The 16,197-nt window shown below is 44.8% G+C and overlaps 1 protein-coding gene across 7 annotated transcripts in view; it reads left to right on the plus strand.

Annotated features, from left to right (window-relative positions):
• The first annotated feature begins 212 nt into the window (after positions 1-212).
• CCDC85A (coiled-coil domain containing 85A) overlaps positions 213-16,197 on the plus strand; it is a 208,138-nt gene continuing 192,153 nt past the window's right edge. For 6 of the 7 annotated variants that reach the window (XM_053588877.1, XM_053588878.1, XM_053588879.1 and 3 more), the window contains exons 1-2: positions 532-1,733; positions 8,733-9,696. In XM_053588877.1, coding sequence (XP_053444852.1) covers positions 1,473-1,733; positions 8,733-9,696 — 1,225 coding nt within the window. In that variant the 5' untranslated portion in view covers positions 532-1,472. Of the gene's footprint in view, positions 253-531; positions 1,734-8,732; positions 9,697-16,197 lie in introns of those variants that run through there. The other variant, XM_053588882.1, reaches the window with a different exon arrangement.

Here is a 16,197-nt window from a genome sequence, read left to right on the forward strand (position 1 = left end):
AGCTTGGCGACAATTCCACCCAACTTTATAATTGGATAGCCTAGTGAAAGAACCCAGAGACTCAAGGTTTCTTCTCTCAGAAATTACCATCATAAAAAGCTGACCCAGTGAACACAAGGCAGCGTTCAGCGCAGAGGAAAATGGAAATCTCCGTGGCTGGCATTTCCAACTGCCTGAGGGGGCCCTATTTGCTCTGAGGGGAGGTGACTGCGCTGACCTTAAAATCCAGGCCTCAGGAAGCAGGAGATGAAGGTATTCTCTTTTCCCCTAAAGGCTTTGATATTTTTCAAATAACATTTTAAAAGATCCAGCAACTTCCCCTGACGCTTCTTCGCAAAACAGTGGATCTTTTAAAAAGACAAAGGCCTGGGGTGGATGTGGGTGGTCCCTAAGCCTCTTTTTAGGCCATCCAGATTCTTCACCTCCCTCCCCCTTGACGACAGCCTTTTCTTCCATTCACCAATGTGCAACTATCAGGCTATTCCTCAGGCTCTAAACCCCATCTTTCCTGATCCCCAATCCTCCCAAATACCAAGAAGCTCTGATTTTTTGGCAGCTCCCTCCCCTGCCCGGTGACGAGCCTGGAGTGCGGCGGGCAGAGGGAGCTCCTTCGGCCACACGGTGGCGCGCGCGCCTCGCGAGGCCGGGGCTGCCACAGCGCCGCACCTCTTCGCCTCTCCAGCCCCACCCGCGCCCAGGCGCTGGAGCAGCCGCGCCCCCAGCCCTCCCGGGCGGAATAACCTGGAGGACGCTTCTAGGGTGCGGGTCGAGGGGCAGCCGTGTCCGGCCGGCGCTGGAGGTGCTGCCGGCTACGGGCGGCCCGGACTCCAGGCTCCTCCTTCTGCCGGCCCCCCACCCTCCGCCCCTCCGCGGCTCGGCTGTGCAAACTGAAGGCTTCCCGGAGCAGCCTGGCAGCGGCGGCGGGCACAGCGCAGGCCGCCTTCGGGCAACCGCGGCGGCATCGCTAGAGCAGCCAGGGGCGCCGCAGAGCCCGGCGCGCCCTACTCCGCTGGGAGAGGAGAGAAGCCGGGGGCTGCGGCTGGGCGAGGGGGAGGAAAGTGCGTGTGCGATAAAGAGTGTCGGGGGCGACAGTCTCGAATTAGGGCGGAGGAGAGGGCAGCGGAACGGGGGGTGCAGCCCCCGGGCGCCCTTCGCCTGTCCTCGAGGGTTTCCTGCGGCGGCTCCTGCTCCCCAAGCGCCCCTCACCATGGACTTGCGCGGAGTTGGGACCCGCCTCGGAAGCAGCGAGCGGGCGACTGCCCGGCCCGGGGGTTGCGCGGGCGCGCGCGCTGGGATGGAGAGGTAGGATGGCCGCCCAGCGCGACCCCCGCCGCCCCAACCCAGCGGCCCCTGGGCGGTGCCGCTGACTCGCCCGAGCGCACAGGGGTGTGGGCGGAGGCAGCCCCGCGCCCGCGCCCTCGGGAGTCGCTTCGCCTCTTACACCCACTCGCACCTGCTACCGCGCGGATACCATGTCGAAGGCGACCGGAGGCGCGGCTGCGGCGGCGGAAAGTTGTACCCCAGCCCCGGCCGGCTCGTCCGCAGCCGCCGCTGTGGAAGACCTGTCCAAAGTGTCCGACGAGGAGCTGCTGCAGTGGAGCAAGGAAGAGCTGATCCGCTGCCTGCGGCGCGCCGAGGCCGAGAAGGTGAGCGCGATGCTGGACCACAGCAACCTCATCCGCGAGGTGAACCGCCGCTTGCAGCTGCACTTGGGCGAGATCCGCGGGCTCAAGGTGAGCGCGGGGCCGGGGTGGGGAGGCTGGGCGCGGCGGGGCGGAGGGCCGGCGCCCCGGGGGTGGAGTGGGGTGGGGCCAAGCAAACTTTCTTCCCTCAGTCAACAGGTGATCCTCCTCTTTCTTCCAGGCGGCACCTTTGCCCTCACGCCCCCCATTCCCAGCCCTTTGGAAACTTTTCCAAACTTTGAGGGCGTTCGCTCCCCTCCTCGTCCTCACACCTCGCGCGCTAGCGTCCAGTTCGTTTTCTGCGGGTGGTGGGCAGGACTCTGAGGATGCTGAAAGGCAGGGAGGGAAGTGATGGGCACGGTGAACCTTTAATTTCCCAAGGAACCTGGAAAATAGGTGCTTTGAGGAGCGTGGTTACATTCAGGGGAATAGGGAATGAAGGAGGAGATTTGCCTTTGGAGGTCAAGATTACGGCTGCTCTGGCGCCAGCAGCTCTTTGGCGGTCACGCGGCGAAGAAAGGGCACCAATGTCTGAGAGTGGGGCGAGGGGGGTGGTGGCGCCCTGGGGGAACCTGCGGGCGTCACCCTCGGAGCCGGCGTCTTTCACCTGGTGCGGAGGGGCTTAAGCTCTGCCTTCAAGTCTTTCGCCAATTTCCGTGCTTTCCTACCCACCGAGTTTGGATGGCGTCACCTGGAGTTGTCTTACTCCCCTCCCTAATTAACCCTTAGTTTGACTTAAATTTTATCCAGTACGGGAGGGAGGGAAGTGGGGCAAGGGACTCAGTATGGGAGGCGCAGGGTTTTGAGAGGGTACCCCAAGTGTCCGTCAGTGATGCTTTCTTTTTGAGCCAGCTCTCCCTCTGCTAAGTGGAAAAGGGGGGAAAGCCCCCAAGCCCCACTAACTTTTATTTCTTCCTGGAGACCGCCGAGTGTGCGAGCCCGCGGGGCTGCAGCAGGCTGGTGGCCGGGAACCGCCCTGCCGGCGAGTACCGCAAACTTCCTCTCCTTCCAGCTGGGGCTGGTGCCTTCTGGTACTCCTTCCTCTCATTGTTCTGCTTTTGTTTATAGGAAGCCAGGCACAAGCGAAATCACTGCGAAGACGTAGGGAACAAATTCCCGCAGGCACAAGCTGTCCTTGTCCCTTTTCCACTGTCACCCCACCTCTCAGGCAGGAGAGCTGTGCCTTCATTGCCTCAGTGCTCCAGCTCTGGGATTTGGGGCAAGGAGGAGGGGAAGGGCAGAAGGCCCAAGGCTCATCCTGCAAGGCTGTGTGCTGGGCTCCGCGCTGGTGCAGCCGCGCTCTCCCAAGGCCCAGACTCACTGTCAATATAGTCCCTGGAGTGGGTTCTGGTAGGAAGATCTCAGCGAGAAAAATCCCAAGGCCGGCTCTCTCCTTTGGTTTAATTTATTACTAATGGAGTATTTTAAACTACCAGGCCCGTTGAGGAATAGAGGCAGGTTAGTGTAGTGGGAAGATGATCTCAGAGGTCGGTTTGAATGTAGAATCCGAATTTGCTAGGGGGTGTACTTGGGTAATTAATTTCTCATTTTATTCATCAGTAAAATGCAAATGATAATAACTATTTCCTGGGGTATTGTGACAAGTTAGGATAATGTTGTGGAAAGTTTAATACTTGACCACCAAGTATTAGGACAGGATGTATGAATAAACGAACAACTATGTATTCATTTATTTAAATGTGTCTCCAGGATCTGGGTTTCTCAGGCAAAGCTGGACAATGGTATTAGTTTCTCATCCTCCAATTTAAGCGTCTTCCGTGATTTGAACCATAACGTGACTAGGAAGAAGTTTTAATTACCTAAGGATTTTTATAGTATGGAGCATTGAAGGGCATCGTAGCTCAGAAATACTTGAAGGTTGTTCTATAGCAGGTGTCTTCAAACTGCGGCCGGTGGGCCACATAAAGCAGTGTGATTGTATTTGTTTCTGTTTTGTTTTTTTACTTCAAAATAAGATATGTGCAGTGTGCATAGGAATTTGTTCAGTTTTTTTTTTTTAAATTATAGTCCGGCCCTCCAACGGTCTGAGGGACAGTGAATTGGCCCCTTGTTTAAAAAGTTTGAGGATGCCTGTTCTATAGGTTGTGTGGATTGAGTGTGCGTGAGTGGGGGAGGAGTGGTGTGAGTGGTGGGTGACTGGTCTTGGTTCCAGTAGCTCCATTTAGAGAAATAGCTATTAGGCCAGGTAAGAGCACTTACATCCCAAGTGGGAAAGTCTCCTTCTGGTTTGGATTCATGACTTAACATTAAAAGAGTTCTAATCCAACTCCTCACCAAGTTCAGAAATGATGGAACTGATTACTTTTTGAAGCAGCCTCCATTCTTCCTTTCAGGTCATCCCTGGGCAGTTGTAAGGTAGTAGACCCCAAGGCTTCTGGCCCACCCCAAGGGTCTGTGCTTTTACTCTGCTGACAGGCCAGCCTTCTCCCTTCTCTTCATCATTTTGGCTTAGAGCTGCTTTGGGCTCCATGGTAATCTATTAATGTGGTTGACTGAATAAATGACAGGTACATCTACTTATTTGGGCTTCACTGGAAGTAAGGTTTTTTTCTTCTTTTTTTGGGGGGGGGATGGTCTTGGAGAGTTTGGCCTTCTCAGTTGACAGCTGCAAGTGCTAGGTAATTAAAGCCACATGTGTTTTTTATGCCCTTTTCTGTGAGCTGACTTTGAAATTGTATCTAAATATTTTTAAGGCACTAGGTATTTCCGCAGCTGTAAATGTGGGAGATGCAAACATCAGTTCTATTCTTCCTAGGGGCCTGTAACTGGGTTCTAGCACTGTCCAACTTGTGTTTAAACATTTGAGAGGCAGGTCAGTCTAGAGGCAGTGAAAAGATAAAGGATTTGAAGCCGGATAATTGGGGCAGGGTGGGCAAATGGTTGGCCTCTGAGCCTGTTTTCTCACCTGCTGAATGGGATTTTAATTCCACAGGAGGTCTTATGAGGATTAAATGATATGTAGAAGAAACCCTACTTAGCTTTCTCAAGGTCACATGGACATAAAGTATTCAAAAAAGGCCGACTTGCTTTTCTTTAGGCTAATTGACATTCTTTGCTTAGAATGTGTGCTCCTGAAATGGGTAGAGAAAGGAGAATCTGGCTAAGGTTTTGATATTATGAGAAACTGGATTCCTGAGAATCATAGCTTTGGATTTCTAAGTATATACTAACATTCAGGCTGTTCTGATTCAGTATCTCAGTGGAAGCTGATTTGGGGGAACTGAATTTCTAAGATTTATTGTCTACATTACAATAATTTCCCTCCTTGCTCCCTAATGTAACAACCCCCCATCATGCAATGAAGAAAAAGAACACATTGAAATAATAATTATTCTTTAACTGTCTATACAGTACTTGATAGTCTGTAGGCACAAGATTGATATTTTGGGCGATAATCTATGAAGTGAGCTTAAAGTTTTAAAAAGCCACTTGAGACATTTGTAGAACATCTGGTGGCCTGTGGCAATGTTAAAGGGACCATTAGTATTTTGAGAAAGAAAGCTCAAGTCTTAGGAAGACTTGAAGAAGCTGGCTCACAAGGTCATGATCATCAAGATGGTTGCTTAGCTGTTCATCATAAGGTGAAGGACATAGCTCAGAATTGGAACATTAGAAATAATATTGCCAAGAAAACCAATAATAAGAAGAAAGAGCTACGATAAAGAAAACTGAATGGGCCAGTACTCACTCTTGTCTATGCCACCTGGAATACTGACAGATGCATGTTTCATTTCTTTTGGGATGTACATTAACTCCATGAAGTCCAGGGTAGCACCAGCCTGTTTATTTTTCAGTTCTAGAGAAATCAGAAATAGCTATAGGATACTTAAAGGGAAGTATTTTCAGATGGACATTCATTAGGATGAAAAAGTAATGACTTGAGCTTTTCATCAAATGCCAGATTAAACTAAATGTTGAGTAACTTGCAGCTTAGAAAGATTAATTTTTGTTTAGTATTATTTTGTCCAAATATCCACAACTTCTGATTTCCTCTAAAGCATTGGTATCAAGGGGTAATTTATTCTCTTACTATTGTAGATTCCAAAAATAGCCGAGGCTTACGGGAAACAATAATAAATTCTTTCTCAGCTATATCTGTAGCCTGTTGTGTCCTTAAACACAACATATTAAGTGTCTGTTGTATGTAAGGCACCACGCCAGATGTGTTGTATATTCACAGAAATACTTACAGAATGGACTCTGCCTTCTAGAAGCTAAAATAACTACAATAGAAAGGAGAAAAACAATTGATGCTCAATGAATTTAATAGCTGGCATGTGACACAGGCCGTAAGCAGTGAGCAGGAAAGTTACTTCATTCATTCATTCATTGCTGCTATTTTATGCTGGGGGGAGACTTCTCAATACAATCTCTCCTCTTAGGGAAGTTCATATGGGGGAGAAGATGACATTTTCTACTTGGAATGCACAGACATAATTACAGCTCATGTTTAGCTGACTGAGAGGCTGCAAAAGGTACAAAGGTGGGGGAAAGCCTTTCAGGCCTGGCCAGGGGTTTTATTCATTTTCCCTCATAAAGGGGAGATGATGGGAGTTGGTGAACAGGAAGTGCACAACATGCAGCAAGGGTTTGTGAAGGTCAGTCTGGCAATCTTAGATTGGAGGAGGTGAGAGAAGGTAGAGGGTAGGCGGACCCGGCAGGGAGGCTGAGTGGGAGACTACAGGTGAAGTTCAGGTGTCAGAGGGTGGCCATGGGAGGTAAAGGAGAGACAGGTGTTAGAAACAAAGAAACAGTTGTTGGTTATGCCAAGAGTTAGAACTGGAGTTGAAAGCTAAGCTGCACAGGCTTCTTCCTTAGGCCCCAAATTCATTCCCATTTTAGGCCTTAGTGCTGTTGGGAGGGGAAGGAAGTGGTTAGTCAGCGCATGTTTTATAGGTGATCTTCTAGTCAGGATAAGGGGAACCAATCTGAATTTAAGAGAAGGCAGTCCCCTTTCTGAGTTCCTCTAGTTCTGGATTGGATGATGGTTTCATAAGAACGAGGTTTTCAGGCTTTGTTAAACAGAGGAATTCTTAGGTAGCAGCCCCAATAACTGCCTGTTTCATTCCTTCCACACCACAGTGCTTCAGGAGAGAGTTGGCCCTTTGCCTATATGCGTGAATGGAGAATATGAGTAAGAGTAAGGGGACGTCACTATGTAGTTAAAAAGTTCCTTGGTTTCAGGTGTCTGTAGTGGGGATTCTGTGTTTTGGACACACAGAAGTGAGTAGAATAGATGACGTCTCTATTCTCATGACTGCTGAGGATATAGACTTGAACTAATAGGCACCCTTACATGTATGTTGCTACAAATTGCAATAAATACAGCAGAGGAAAAGTCTGAAGGGTGATGGTAGGCATAGAAGTGGACCTTCTTTGAATTGGGATGTAGTTCTTTAGAATGGCTTCTGTGGGGAAGTGACTTATAAAATGAGGACGTGATGATTGTGTGCAAAACTAGGGGAAAGCTTTCCAAGTGACAGAGGGGAAGGGCTAGCCCCTGGAGAACTGAAGTAAAGCCCGTGTTGGTGGTGTTTAGTGCTTGATGGGTGCTTCTCCAGTGCTACCATGTGAACAAGCCACCATCATCTCCTCCTTCCTGGACCAGCCCAATAGAGGGATACTGGTAGCCCCTCTGGATGGTCTTACAGCTTCTACCTTACCCTGATTCCCTCCCTACTCTCCTGTCCAATTCCAGCCAGTTTTGGAAGACTTGCTCACAGTGCATTAGGCACTATGCTGGCCTCCCTGCAACTTGAGTTCTTGCTGGTCTCAGAGATTTTATGCTTGCCCTCTCTCTGCCTGAATCATCTTCCCTCAAATGTTTGCTCCTCCATTTCACCCAGGTCTCTGCTCAAATGTTTCCTTTTTCTGTAGAGGTACTTTCTCTTACAAAATAGTGTTTTTTAACCTGCTTTTGTTTTCTTTCCAGAACTTTTCACTATATGACCTTATATTCTATATTTGCCTTTTACCAGTCTTTTCCACCAGAATGAAAGCTCTATGATGCCAAGGTCTTTGCTATGTCTACAGATAGAGCTCCAGGATCTAGATTGATACCTGGCACATCACTGATGCTTATTAAATATCTGTGAATGAACAACTGAAGCAGTTTCATGCTGGAAGAGTAGACTGAGTCAGGACATTTGGGGCCTGTGAGGCTGGAAGGATTTTGCACTTTATCCTAAGGGCAAAGAGAAGCTATTAGAGGGTTTTAAACATGGGAAAGACAAGATGAGCTTAATTTTGGAGATAGATATCTGAAGACTGTTTGGCTGGGAAGTGAAAGGTTAGGGAGAATAAGATGCCAGGGATAAGCTCAGGGTCTTATACTGAGCAGTGGGACAGGTAGAGGTGGCATTTTCAGAGAGGTACAAGTGTGGGGGTGGGGGGGTGTTTGAACATCAGGTGCTCAGGGATGCCTGGGAGACAGACATCCAGGTGGGTATGGCAGGTGGAGGTAGGATGTGAAGGACTGACCTGCCAATAGAGGGCAACTTGCCATTTCCTGGGTTGGGGGTGAGTAGTGCTGCTCATCTCATGCAGGGATGATAAATTAAACAACATTGCCCTTTGTTCTTTTGAAAGACCTGTTGCCTCAGAGCTTTTAAGCACCTTACAGGTCATAAGCAGCTGTCTTTCTTTATCAAGGGTGGGGCAGGGGACCCTTGTTTTTTCTACTGATTGATTTCTTGTTAATTAACTGACCACTCCTCTAAATACTGACTGGATGACCTTGGACAAGTGAATCTCTGAGAGGTCCGGTTTCCCCTTCTGTGATAGAACCATAATAATTATTATCCTTTAAGGTTTTGGTGAAAATTATATAAGATGATGCAAAAAAAAGTATGGTGCAGGGAACATAACTGATACCTATTATTTTACTTTTTGTGGATAGCTACGAATCTTCATCCTCCCTTACCCTTACAGAGAATTCCCTGATTCCAGTTGCTTGCACTCCCAGGAAGGCTCGGCCTGATGATACCTGAAATGTGAATACCCCTTGAATGGTTTTATCTCTCTTTTCAGGATATCAACCAGAAGCTCCAGGAGGACAACCAGGAACTGCGAGACCTCTGCTGTTTCCTGGACGATGACCGGCAGAAAGGCAAGAGGGTGTCCCGGGAGTGGCAGAGGCTGGGCCGCTATACGGCCGGGGTGATGCACAAGGAAGTGGCCTTGTACTTGCAGAAGCTGAAGGAGCTGGAGGTGAAGCAGGAGGAGGTAGTGAAGGAGAACATGGAGCTCAAGGAGCTCTGCGTGCTGCTGGACGAGGAGAAGGGCGCAGGCTGCGCGGGCAGCCGCTGCTCCATCGACAGCCAGGCCAGCCTGTGCCAGCTTGCTGCCGCCACCGCGCCCTACGTGCGGGATGTGGGCGATGGCAGCAGCACGTCCAGCACAGGCAGCACCGACAGTCCTGACCACCACAAGCACCACGCGAGCAGCAGCAGCCCAGAGCACCTGCAGAAGCCCCGAAGCGAGGGCAGCCCGGAGCACGCCAAGCACAGGAGCACCAGCCCCGAGCATCTCCAGAAACCCAGGCCCTCTGGGACTCCAGATCACCCCAAAGCACTCAAAGGATCCAGCCCAGAGCACCACAAACCCTTGTGCAAGGGCAGCCCTGAACAGCAAAGGCACCCGCACCCAGGGAGCAGCCCAGAAACGCTGCCCAAGCACGTGCTGAGTGGGAGCCCCGAACACTTCCAGAAGCACCGGTCAGGGAGCAGCCCTGAACATGCCAGGCACAGTGGAGGGAGCCCAGAGCATCTTCAGAAACAAGCCCTCGGCGGGAGCCTGGAACACCTCCCCAGAGCCAGGGGCACCAGCCCCGAGCACCTCAAACAGCATTATGGGGGAAGCCCAGATCACAAGCACGGAGGCGGCGGCGGAGGCGGGGGAGGCAGCGGCGGGGGCAGCAGAGAGGGCACCCTCCGGAGGCAGGCGCCAGAGGACGCATCGCCCCATCACCGCAATGTCTACAGCGGCATAAACGGTGGGTCAGTGCGCGCTGCCTGGAGCTGTTGGCCGGGACAGCTCAGCGGGGGGTCACGAATGACGGAGGCTCTCTAGCCATAAAAGAAAGCACTGGCGCTGGCTCGGGGTGGGGAAAGGAGCAAACATTTCAGCCCAAATGATGTGTGTTTATTTGCCTCTATCTGTTTTTATTTTATGTAGTTATCAGCTAAGTAAGCCTGAAAAGGTTGGGAGTGAGAGGTTATGGGAGGGAGATAACAAGCATTCCTTAGGATCCTAAGTTGTCTGGGTGAAATCTTAGGGCACTGGAGAAAAAAATGAGGAACTATTCTAAGATTCTTTGAGCTTGAACTTGAGCATGTTCCTATGTGTGCTATTTCTTACTAGGACTCACTTGTGGAATGGTGAGCAAGAGGTTTTTGAATCCAGTTAATAGCTTAAGAGTGGAAGAAATGAGTATTTATTATGAAAAACAATTATATTAAGAAAAAACATTGCATTCCTAAACAAGCTTGATACTGATTTGCCTGAATGCCTATAAATATGCCTTACTTTATCGTGAATTTTTACGATAAATAAATATGCCTTACTTTATCGTGCATTTTTTTTTAAAGTAAATTTATTTCAAGTTAACGTGAGGGTACCAACAACCAGGTCAAAATATTTGATTTTGTTAGGTAGTGTCCCTTTTGTGGTTATGTCCCCCACACAAAAGGTTGTAATTTTTTTGAAATTTTTTTCCATCGTGTTGGGGCCCTGAACCTGTGACTTTTCTTTGCATCTAAATGATGATTCCCTTCTCTACTTAATCAAAACCCACCAACCCTCTCACAACACTCCCTTAAGAATATTCTAAACAGTATACCCTTTTACGTTATAAAAGTTATCTTTCCTGGCCATTCTTCTTTAAAATGTACAGACATGTTTGGACGCTCCTTTGGTTTCCAAAGCATAACATCCGCTGCATTTGCTGAGGCAGCTTTAAACCTGGGCTTTTAAACCTTTTGGACAAGGCTTAATTCTATGCATCTTGGTTCTGAAACCACTTTGAACTTCAGAAAGAAAAAAGTCATTTCTTAAAGAAAAAAACCCCAAACCCTCACAATTGTTTTATGTTACCTGTGGTTGAGTTGGAGCTAAACTGATTGATTTTATAGACTGAGGATTTTTTTTTATTCAAATGTCTGAGGTTTTTTGTTTTATTTCAAACGTGCTCTGGAGTCTGTGTGCAGCCAGCTCCTAGTAGTGGAGGGTGCCAATTTTAGCAGTGACACAAAAGGGTAAATTTTCAATATTGTATTTGGGGATTTACCTGTTGGATTCCATTTCATCTTAATCCTTTACTCACAGTGCTGAAAATTGACTCCTGAAGTCTGGCTTCCAGTGCATCCAATGTTCTTTTAAGCACAAATGGAAATAGGACAGGAAAGATGGGAAGCTGCTGCTTTCTCAGATTGTGGGTGCTGGGAGAAGCCAGTTTACTTGTTGTGTCAAAGCCTCCTTACTGGTGATTTTCTGAAGTTGACTGAATCTTTGGTCTCTCTTTCCATGAGCAGGAGATGCTGCCCTGATTGCTGTAAGCAGCCTTGAATACCCAGTTCTTTACAAAAGATGAAAGGCATTTAAAAACAAAGTTTGGTTGTGTTACTATGATGAGCGAGGTCATTGGCCTTGAAGCTTGACTTTGGTGGGGAGTGATGGTATAATGGGAAGATAAGGAAAATAACTTTTCCATTTCTTATTACTTTTTAATGAGCTTGAGAAGTAAATATGTTCACTATTATAAGGAAGCTTTGTTTCTTAAACTAAAAAGAAAATACTTAGGGACAAGTGGTGCTTTCACTCATGAAACAATTCTTTAAAAAAGGGCTCCTTTACATAAAGAACTCCTCTAGTTTAATCAATGTATGATTTAACTTATACGAAAAGTGTTTAGGTATAACTTTTAAATCATACCTTGCATAAAGTGAAGTCTATCTCTAGATAAAGATCACCATGATATCATGGAAGATTGTCTGGACTCACATAAACTTGGTGGGTAAAGAAAATGTTAAAAATTTTAATCAGTTAAAAATTTGATGTAACAGATAAATTATTATAGAATGATTCTTGTGTCTACTTTGTTTTCTCATTCTTAAGGGACAGATCTGCTGATGGTTGCTATCTTCAACAGAGTATATCTGCAATATATTTGCATTGCATTTTTATTTTAGTAATTAATTGGAAAATGAAGCGGCACAAGAAATGTTTATGGATCATCAGCCTCTCAACACGGGCATGGGTAGCTTGTATTTATCCTGCCATTACAAATTAATTTTTGATATGGATGGCAAGACATGCTTTTTCATATTTTTAAATCCCCACACAATTTGTTTCATTCATTGGTATATGAACAGATAGGAACCAGTTGTGAAGTTAATCCCAAATTGTGGATTTGCTGAGTCATTTCCAGAGTCATACTGTTTGTGGCTGGTGTGAAATAAGATTTTTTGAATGAGCCCTGGGATGTCTTTGCATAAACAGGAAGTAGTGAAAGCACCTGGGAAGTGTGTGTGCATTATGGCAGACTGACATAGAGGTGAAGGATATGTTGCCAGGATATTGCGCTACCTATTCAGATAACCATTTCCTTCAAAAACACCCATGTGTGCACACTGAGGGAACCACCATTGGTTGACATTAGTTGACAGTGCCTTGGGCATATTTAAATCTTCTTGTTCTTTTAGTTACAAACTCAGTGGATATGATACTTGAACTTTATATCCAAGAACTTCCTTTGGTAGGACAGTTGGTTTAACCTCCAATTGAAATGTAAAGACGAATTTTAGGCATTTTTTTCTCTTTTAAAAATTTCTATGCTTGTACAACCGTTTCTTAAATAGTAGCTGATTAGGAATCAACAAAAACAAAAACAAACGTAAGAAAAATCCTCCAAACTAAACAAATCCCTCATGAATGTGTTTAGTTCTTTAGAAATTATTATTCAACTATTTCTTTTCAGTATGTAGAAAATATATGCTACCCTTATCACATCTAGAAGTTTAGGTATTTGCCCATTCATTCAAGTTGTTTGATGCACTTCAGATTTGTAGATTAAGTAATTGAATAGCCACTTCTAGCTATAAATGTTCACAAACTGAGAGCCTTGGGTATTGAGAATGGGGTTTTACTTACCTGATTCCATTGAAATTCAAGTTTGGGTGGAACTTTCTTAGGTGAAAATACTTTCTTCCCCAGTGAAACTAAGGAGTTTTCAGATATGAGCCAGCAGATCTTTGCTTTCAAACAGGTAACTGTTTTAACCCAGGTCATGTATGTCTTGGGTGATTCAAGGTTCTTCCAGCAATAGCTCTATTCTTTGTTGACCTTCCAGACGGAGATGATTCTGATGATCATAAACCCTTACAAGTAGTTCACTCATTGAACATTATAGATCCAGTTGAAAAAGTAGTGAAAATCAGTGTATTTTATAATAATTCTAGAGGCATGTATTACTGGTTACCAGCAAATGAGAAGGAATAAATAGAAAAACATTACTCTTTATTTTATTGTTTAACATCTTCCTTTAAAAAAAAAAAAAAGATTGATTATTCTGGTTGGTCTGATTATTCCCTTTACCTTTTTTGAGCAAGTTCAACTGAGCAATCGCTTCATGTTCTTATTCAGCGTCATCCTAGCCAATGAAAGCACACTCAAGGCAATCACTCCTTTCTATTAAAGAAAGTTCATTTTGAACTTCTTTGGCCTTTTCAGATGGACTGTCGAGGTTCTAAGTCTTCACCCTGAAAAGCTTCTTATTGATTCTTCTTTTGAGAGGGTATCTCTAGAGATGGAAAGAGCAGGCTGTTTCTCCCAGCAACTCTTCTTCCATTCAGGGTTTCTTAATAGTGGTACTATTGACATTTTGTGGTTGGTGTGAAATAAGAACAGGTAATTCTTTGTTGTGGGGTGCTGCCTTATGTGTTGTAGGAGGTTTAACAGCATCCCTGGGCTCTACCCATAATCAACTCCCTAATTGTGACAATCAAAAATGTCTCCAGACATATTGCCAAACATTTCCAGGTGGGATATAGGTGAAATTGCTCCTGATTCAGAACAACTGCTTTAGAACACTGGTTTTTAATCTAGCTGCAGATTAAAATCACTGTGGTAACTTTGAAAAAAAGAGAGCCAGCGGTGCCTGAGCTCAGAACTTAAGAGATGCAAATTGAGTTGGTCTGGTACTGGGGTCGGGCACTTTGCAAAAAGGGGTCTTCAGGTGAGTCTACTAAGCAGACCAGGTAGAAACTACTGCCCTCCATGAGTGACTGTTGCATAAGATGGGTTGAAGTGAGTGAAGGTTTTAAAAACTCAGGCTCCTGGGAAGAAGAAAGTTAATGTCTCTTTCTTCGCTGAACTCTACTAGGACTGAGAAGGACTGACCCCAACTGTTACTGTAAACCCCCACCTCCCCATCTCAACTCTAGGTTAAGGCTAACAAGTAACACCTTGTTTTGGGATATGAGTTGAAATTTTTCATGTTTGGTGGGTGGAATTGTTAGGTTAATTTGGGGGAAAGTTTGACATATATGTTGGTTCATTACTGCTTTACTTTTTAATGCCTTCATATCCAGACAGAAAAAGAAGCATCTAATTCTAGTGGATATCGGTGGCATGATATTATTATACCAGATTATAGTATAGATTGTACTCCACCTGCAAAGATAATGAGTATTTCCCACAAGAGAACACTGCATTTCAAATCTCCCACTTGGTAGTTTTTACCCTGAGTTTTAAGACTGCCCCTTACTCTCTGTTGAAGTTATAATTTATTATTTATTTTTTTTGAGACAGAGTCTCAAGCTGTTGCCCTGGATAGATTGCCGTGGCATCATAGCTCACAACAACCTTCAACTCTTGGGCTGAAGTAATCTTCTTGCCTCAGTTTTTCTATTTTTAGTAGAGACAGGGGTCTCGCTTTTGCTCAGGCTGGTCTTGAACCCATGAGCTCAGGCAGTCCACTCGCGTTGGCCTCCCAGAGTTCTAGGATTACAGGCGTGAGCCAACATATCCAGCTTCAACTGAGGTTATTAATGAGTAAAGGAAAACATTGACAATACAAAGTGGTCTTCTCTAAGAGGGGCAAGATAACCAGTGTGTGGAAGAACCCAGCTGGATTTCTCTGAAGCAAAATTGTCTGTGAATTAAGTAGTGTGCACTTCAGCATGAATAATTTTTTCTCATAAATCTTTCATTTTTTCTTAGAAAATGTTGGCATCACTTACAAATGATTTTGGATAATAGAAATTGAATGTATCTTGGGAGAAAAAGTTTTAACAGCTACAGTTACGGAATACTAGGACTGATTTTAATTGAGATCCTCTGACTAAAGAAATACTGACACACAGATGGTTAAAATAATAGATAATGGTTTTTGTTCTTCAGGTGTCAATACAAAAATTTGGTAACCTTTGATAGGACTTCAATTTAAGAAGTTTTGAAAAACAATTGGTTTATTAGACTATACTTGTATTCATATGTGCAAAGCATATTGCATTTATCATAAGAATACATTTGATACAGAAAGCTTAGTATTGGAAATGTGGTTTATTTAAGAAAATTGTGAAATATCTGAGAGGTGAAATATTAAAAAACCTACATGGTTTAGAAAGGTATTTATTAATATGATGTCATGTATTTTAAATTTAGGGCCATTTTCATCTTTTTGCTAAAGACATTGCCTATCAATACTGTATATATGTGTACACATAGTTACATACATTTTAATAACTATATGGCATCTGAATAATGCTACACATTCAGGTGATTCTGTCTGGTTAAACAAATGTTCAAATGCATCTAGCATCCAGTTACATTTGCTTGCTGCCATGAAGTAAACCAAGAATCACTTTCCACTGATTGGGATCCTATTCTTTAGACTCAGTTGGACTCAATTAAATGTTTGTATGTTCTGGCTCATTGCAACTTTTCAAAAAATATAATAGAAAAAAATTGAATTAGTTATGCATTTATCATTTCGTTTTAGGGGAAGTGAAAAGCTATGGTAAATGATTCCACCTCATTAGGTAACAACTTCTTACAAGTGTCAAATGAATAGATACTGGAATACATATTCATAAATATGTGAATAAGTGAATACAATACAAATACAAAATGTGCAAGATCATACGTTTACTCTTAGTAATGATAGACTGTTCTGGAGGCGTGGGTGTTAGAGATCTTGGTCAAGATCTACTGGTTGGAAATAAGATTATGAAGTCAAACCGTGGCAAAGCTTTAAGAAAATAGTGATAATATTTTACTTGTGTCGTTCTGTTGGGCTGGTGTATGCACAATGGGAGTAAGTTTTCCAGACTGAAGTTGATGACCTTAGGCTCTAAGACTTCTCAAATTTTTTATCCACTTTTCTGTTGATGGTTAGAGATAAAACTGTGGGTTCCTATATTAAATGTCCCTGGATGGGTATTCTTTTTTTTTTTTTTTAAATCTCCTTTAAAAAATATATTTCTATTCACTTCTG

The sequence above is a fragment of the Nycticebus coucang genome, chromosome 4, assembly GCF_027406575.1.
Source record: "Nycticebus coucang isolate mNycCou1 chromosome 4, mNycCou1.pri, whole genome shotgun sequence".
Lineage (NCBI taxonomy): Eukaryota > Metazoa > Chordata > Mammalia > Primates > Lorisidae > Nycticebus > Nycticebus coucang.